The 6,630-nt window shown below is 55.5% G+C and overlaps 2 protein-coding genes across 5 annotated transcripts in view; one reads left to right on the plus strand and one right to left on the minus strand.

Annotated features, from left to right (window-relative positions):
* Positions 1-4,191, plus strand: part of TMEM143 (transmembrane protein 143) — a 31,607-nt gene extending 27,416 nt beyond the window's left edge. For all 4 annotated transcript variants that reach the window (XM_011946466.1, XM_011946469.1, XM_011946467.1 and 1 more), the window contains 2 exons: positions 2,364-2,553; positions 3,120-4,191. In XM_011946466.1, coding sequence (XP_011801856.1) covers positions 2,364-2,553; positions 3,120-3,334 — 405 coding nt within the window. In that variant the 3' untranslated portion in view covers positions 3,335-4,191. The remainder of the gene's footprint in view (positions 1-2,363; positions 2,554-3,119) is intronic.
* A 1,790-nt stretch (positions 4,192-5,981) lies between these two features.
* EMP3 (epithelial membrane protein 3) overlaps positions 5,982-6,630 on the minus strand; it is an 8,968-nt gene continuing 8,319 nt past the window's right edge. Inside the window, exon 4 of the mRNA XM_011946545.1 lies at positions 5,982-6,256. Within this exon, the coding sequence (XP_011801935.1) occupies positions 6,051-6,256 (206 nt within the window). The 3' untranslated portion in view covers positions 5,982-6,050. The remainder of the gene's footprint in view (positions 6,257-6,630) is intronic.

A 6,630-nucleotide genomic window follows, 5' to 3' on the forward strand; every position in this document is an offset into this window, starting at 1 on the left:
GTTCCTTTTCCTTCCCTTCCCTCCCTCTCCCCACCTCCATCCTCCCTCCCTCCCTTCCCTTTCTCCCTTCCCTCCCTTCCTGCCCTCTCCTCCGCTCCCCTCCCTTCCCCTTCCCTTCCCTACTTCATTTACTCAACACCCCTTGGGTGGGTTTCTTAATCTCTCTGAGCCTCAGTTTTCTCATCTGGAAAATGGGGATAATACTGAGATCTGCCTTGTAGGGTTGTGAGCATGAAATGAGTGAGTCTGTGAGAAGCACTGGACAGTGCTTGGCTCGTGGTAGGGGCTACATAAAAGTTGACAGCCGCTCACTGAGCGCTGGCTTTATGGGCGCTTTAGTGATGTGGTGAAGGGGGTGTGTTCTGGAACTGGACTTCCTAGATTTGAATCTGACTCTATTGTCTTCTCACTGTGTGATCTTGAACCTCTCTGTGCCTCAGCTCCAAAATCTGCAAAGTGGGGATGATGGTGGGACCTAACTCAGAGGGACGTTGTGGGGATTAAATGAATTAACATGCACAGTGCGGAGAACAGAGCCTCCCACATGGCACAGGAAGTACTATGTGAGAGTTCGCTAGTGCCAGGATGATGGTTGTTAGCATCACTAATTGGGCTGTTTGTTCCAAGTCCCCATCCTGACTGGGGATCATTATCACTGGGGGAGCTGGCTGACAAACGCAGCCTCCTGGGCTCCAGTCCTAGTGGACTGAATTGGAAACTCTGGGACTGGGGCCCAGGGAACTATATTTTTAACAAGCTCCGTTTTGATTCTGCTCCGTGTGAGTGCTGGGCTGCCTTGAACAGTTGCACAGGTTGTTCACCATCCAAGGATTCGTGGCCCAGGGGCCAGGTGGAGGCTGACCCCCAACGTGGGCTCCACTTGCCAAAATGCGTGTCCTGTCTCGAGGCTGAGTCAGCCCAGAGGGGAGCTGCCTTTTACTGATTCTCCCCAGGGTTGGCACCGGCCCCAGGAGTGTAGACTGGTGTGAAGCATCTGTCGTACCCGATCATTCACCTGATGGCTCATTGGTTTTCAAGCTGTTTTCAGCCATGCTGACAGGCTTTTAGGAAGGCCGGTAATAAATCCCGCAGATAATAGCCAGGCTGTGCCGCCTGAGAGGGTGCTGGGATACTCGGGCCAACAGAGGGGCTGGGGAGGGAGCAATTTCTGCTTGGGACCAGGGCTCAGGTAGGATCTGAAGAAAGTTCTGGAAGATGGGGATTGAGCCTGGTGGAGAAAGAGCCCATGAGCTCAGCCTGGCATATCTCATGGGGCTGGATCCAGTGAGCAGGGTAGAGAGAGGACGCCCCAGAGGGTGGTGAGGGCCTTGAATACCCAGAGCGGCACCCTAGGTCTTATCCTGAGAGTTGCAGGGAGCTGTGGAAGGGTTGTAAGCACGGAGGGACAGCTGCGACCCTGGAGGGCAGAGGGGAGGGGGGAGATGAGAGTCGGGGAGGCTGGTGCCTCTGGGGAGAAGACTCTGAGTCCCAGCCCACGGTGACCATCTGCCCTACCCCTCTCTGGCCTCAGGGGGGCTGTGGAGCCTGTCAGGCTCTGAAAGACCCTATTTCAAACCCAATTCACACCAGGCATGGTGGCACATGCCTGTAGCCCTAGCTACTTAGGAGGCCAAGGTGGGAGGATCGCTTGAGCCCTGGAGTTGGAGTCCAGCCTGGACAACATAGTGAAACCCCAAATCAAAAAATAACAATAAAAAAGCCCAGTCGGGTGTGGTGGCTCACACCTGTAATCCCAGCACTTTGGGAGGCCGAGGCGGGTAGATCACGAGGTCAGGAGTTCAAGACCAGACTGGCTAAGATGGTGATCACTTAAAGTTAGGAGTTCGAGACCAGCCTAGGTAACATGGTGAAATCCCATCTCTACTAAAAATGCAAACATTAGACCTGGCACGGTGGCTCATGCCTGTAATTCTAGCACTTTGGGAGGCCAAGATGGGCAGATCACTTGAGGTCAGGAGTTCAAAATCAGCCTGGCCAACATGGTGAAACCCCAGCACCATGGGAGGCTGAGGAGCGAGGATCGCTCCAGGCTGGGAGTTTGAGACCAGCCTGGGCAACACAGGGAGAACCCCGTCTCTACAAAAAATACCGGGCTTGGTGGCACACAACTGTAGTCCCAGCTACTTAGGAGGCCAAGGCGGGAGGATGGCTTGAGCCCCGGAGTTCAAGGCTTCAGTGTGCTATGAGTTCGCCTGTGAATAGCCACTGAACTCCAGAATGGGCTATAGAGCGAGACCGTGTCAAAAAAAAAAACAAAACACCCAGCGTGGGTGACCCCGGTGGCTGTGTATGGGTGGGGGCGCACCCCGAACTGAGCCCACGGGGCGCTGTCCCGCCTGCAGATGTTCGGGCAGCGGCGCAGCGCGCAGGCGCTGGAACTGGCGCACATGCTCTACTACCGCAGTACGTCCAACAACTCGGAGCTGCTCAGCGCCCTGGCCCTGCGCGCGCAGGACGAGCACACCAAGGAGGCGCTGCTGGCTCGCAGCTTCCTGGCCCGGCGGCCAGGGGGCACTCAAGGCTCGCCAGAAGGTAGGACGTGACCCTGGGACCCTGCCCTCGGGGGGCCACACCCCCACGAGGCCCCGCCCCAGCGAGACACGTCCCCACCCCCAGTTCCCACGGGTGGACCTGACGGATTTGCGAAGAGACCCCGACCCTCAGCAGACAGGACCTCCGCATCCAGCCTCCGATCTTGGTCCCTGATGTGACCGCCCTTTCCTAACCTCAGCCTGGTTGGGAGTCTTGGCTCCATGGCACAGACCCCTCGTGTCACTCTTTTCCTCTACCTGAGCTGACACTCTCCCTACAAGAGACCCTGTGCGCTCCTTGTGTGGGCCCCAGGTGGTCCCCTTCCCTACAGGAGCCCCCACCTTCCCTGCCCAGGAGCCCCTGACTGATCCCCAGACGAGAGTCCCAGAGCTGGGCCTTCTGGCCCTCTCGAGCCTCCTCGGCCTTGTTCCAAGCCTCAAGATCACTCCTACGCTTCTCCCAAACCCAGACCCTTCCTGTTCTTTGCCCTACGCCCCTCCTTGCTGGTCCCCCGAATCTTCCCCGATCTCAGTGTGACCTCAGAACACCTGCCTCTCCCCTTGCAGAGACCTCCAGGTGGCTCCGGTCGGAGGTGGAGAACTGGCTCCTAGCCAAGTCAGGCTGTGAGGTGGCCTTCAACGGAACTCGGGCCCTGGCGCATCTGCAGGCCCTGACCCCCAGCATGGGATTGTACCCACCCCCGGGTTTCCCCAAACTAGACCCAATGACTCCAATCACTTCCGAGCTCCCGCAGGCCACGCCCAGCAGGAACACCCCCTGAGTAGAACCTACCTTCCTGCCCAGTCAGCAGACTAGGAACTAAGCCCCGCCTTGTTCACGACAGGCTGTCAGTTGCTGTTATACTTTTTCACTCCAACTTCCAATGACAGGTAATTATTTTTGCTACACTGTGTGCTTAAGCAAAGCAGCCAATCAGAGTAGCCAGCAGTTGCTGAGTCCCCCCCGCCCCTTCTATGAACAGCCAATCAAAGCGATTTAGCTCGGTTTCTAGTCCATTTCTTAGTCACACCCTCACCATAAACATCCAAGTGTGGTTTGACTGAGGAGCTGGGGGTATCTGCCAATCACAGCTGCTCAGTTCTGGCTTCTGTAAACCGCCAGGTAGAGTTAAAGCTGCGCCCTCCCGAGACTATATATCATTGTCTTTTTTAGCCCGCTCCAGGCAAACTGCCCATCATGTGCACCAAGGCCGTTTAGCCCTGCCTCCTGGCAAACGGCCAGTGACAGCTGCTGGGTTCCATCAACCTTGGGCAGCCGGTTGTCGCTGCAGGGAAGCCACCAATAAGAATTTCGAAAGGAAACCTGATCTTGCTATCAATTGCTGTTGCTTAAATGGCAGGCCAGCTGGTCAGCTGCTGATCAGGGTGTCTAGGCTGAAGGAGTTGGAGACCTTGTGCTAGGTAGGTGAACCAGAAACCACCCTCGCCACCAAGACTCGCTCCCAACCTGGCTCCCGGCAATCTCAGGTGCCTTCCTCGCCCAGGTCCTTCACCCTTTCTACAGAAACTACCTCGGTCTGGATCTCCCCAGCACCAGCAGCCTGTGCAATATTTATTGGTCTATCAATTTCTCCCCTGTCTCCTGTCCCAAAGTAATAAATCATGTTTAATAAGTCTGGATGAGGCTACTCTCAACACACTGCCTTTAGGGTAACCTTGCTGTGTAGGAGCAGTTAAAAAATTATTTTAAGAAATCTGGATGAGTAGAATGGCTGCAGGAGTTGGAGGGAAGGAAAGCATTTGAATCCTGGAAAGAAGGGAGGGACTCTAGCTAGATCTTGGGGTCCCAGACAGAGAAAGCTGTAGTTCTAAAAAGAGGCTGGGTTCATGGTTGGTGAAACAAAGACAGTCATAGAAGAGGATCTTAGAAGGATCTGATTTCTGAGGAGTCCCAGGGCCTGATGAACAGAGGAGATAGGGTAGTCATGTGCGATTATGCAGATTTGCATTTTTTTTTTTTTTTTTTTTGAGATGGACTTTCGCTCTTGTTGCCCAGGCTGGAATGCAATGGCGTGATCTTGGCTCACTGCAACCTCCGTCTCCCGGGTTCAAGTGATTCTCCTGCCTCAGCCTCCCAAGTAGCTGGGATTACAGGCACCTGCCACCATGCCTGGCCAATTTTTTGTATTTTCGGTAGAGACGGGGTTTCACCATGTTGGCCAGGCTGGTCTCAAACTCCTGACCTCAGGTGATCCACCCACCTCAGCCTCCCAAAGTGCTGGGATTACAGGTGTGAGCCACCAAACCTGGCCTGTGCAGATTGTTAACTGCACAAAGGAACACAGCCACGGGTGGGTGGCTGTAAGATCCAGTTCATACCCCTGCATGTGTCCTGGTGTGGGGCTGGGTCAGCAAGAAGAAGGGGTGCCTTCTAATTTTTGCTAACGTGTCATACAGGCTAGAGGCAGCCTTTGGGGAGAGGGGAAGTCTCCCTCTCTAGGACCCCAAATGTTCAGTCCCTAGAGAGGGAGACTGGGCCAGGCGCAGTGGCTCACGCCTGTAATCCCAGCACTTTGGGAGGCTGAGGTGGGTGGATCACCTGAGGTCAGGAGTTCGAGACCAGCCTGGCCAACATGGTGGAACTCTGTCTCTACTAAAGATAAAAAAATTAGCCAGGCACGGTGGTGGGCGCCTGTAATCCCAGCTGCTCAGGAGGCTGAGGCAGGAGAATTGCTTGAACCGGCGAGGCAGAGGTAGCAGTGAGTGAAGATCATGCCACTGCACTCCAGCCTGGGTGACAGAGCAAGAACTCCATCTGAAAAAAAAGAGAGACTGGTTTCCTAGGGGGAAAAAGAAAGCTGTCTTCCCAAATGGAAAGTTAATAGAAAGAATAAAGAGTCCAAAATTAGCCAGGTGTGGTGGTTCGTGCCTGTAGTTCCAACTACTCGGGAGGCTGAGGCAGGAGAATCGCTTGAACCCGGGAGGCGGAGGTTGCAGGGAGCCAAGATCGCACCACTGCACTCCAGCCTGGACAAAAAGAAAAGAGTCCAACAATCTAGAAACACACACTATGCCCGGGCCTCTGAGAGAGAGCAACAGAGTGACAGAAGCTTGGGCAAAGAGACAGGACTGACTGGTCACTGCAGGCTTCCTATCCTAAGAGGGTTTGCTGGGACCCAGAATCCAGGTTCTTCCCAGAAGTGTCTGAAAGTCTAGATTCAGGTGCCTCTCAGAGGTCTCTTGGGCCTTGAGAGGGGAAGGCCCAGGCTCTTGGGCCTGTGGGAGGGAAAAGGTGACTGGGGTCCTGGCTCCTGTGTCCTCGGGAGGAAGGGATTGGGGGCTGGGAGATCGGCATTCTGAGGGCTGAGCAGCTGGTGGTGGGAACCCTGTTAGGTTCAGGAGAGGTCAAGCGTGCGCAGCCTGGGTCCCTGGAGGCGGAAGGAAGGAAGGAAGGAGATCAAGGCAGAGCCCGCGGTTAAACAGTTTTATTTTCTGGAGGGCGCGCGGCGAGGGGGGCCGCCGGGCAAGGCGGGGCGCTCACTCCCGCTTCCGCAGGTGGATGTAGATGATGCCGCTGACCAGGGCGAGGGGGAAGGCCACCCAGGCCAGGGCGAAGCAGTATCCGAAGCTGCCGCCTCGCGGGTGCTTCGCCAGGATCTCCTCGGCGTGAATGGCATAGATCAAGGCCCCAGTAAACACCGCCACGCCTGCGGAAGACGAAAACCACGCGTCACGCAGTGTCCCTCAAGAAGACTATATTTCCCAATATCCCATGGGGGCAAAGAAACGCCGGAGGGCGAGTGGGCAGCGCCGTTGCCTGCTGGGAGTTGTGGTTCTCTCTCCCCAGCGCCGTGCAACTGCAGCGCGGCCTTAGGTAACCGATTTAATCTCTCTAGGTCCGATAATATCTCTCTATCCACCCAAGGAATACTTTTGAGTGTGTTTCTATAAGACAAACGTGCAGTAGTAAATTAATAAAGCAAGAGAGAGGCTTTGCAAGAACCTAGAAAAATAATGTTCCCCTGGCCGGGCGCGGTGGCTCAAGCCTGTAATCCCAGCACTTTGGGAGGCCGAGACGGGCGGATCACGAGGTCAGGAGATCGAGACCATCCTGGCT

The sequence above is a fragment of the Colobus angolensis genome, unplaced genomic scaffold (genome assembly GCF_000951035.1).
Source record: "Colobus angolensis palliatus isolate OR3802 unplaced genomic scaffold, Cang.pa_1.0 Scaffold25, whole genome shotgun sequence".
Lineage (NCBI taxonomy): Eukaryota > Metazoa > Chordata > Mammalia > Primates > Cercopithecidae > Colobus > Colobus angolensis.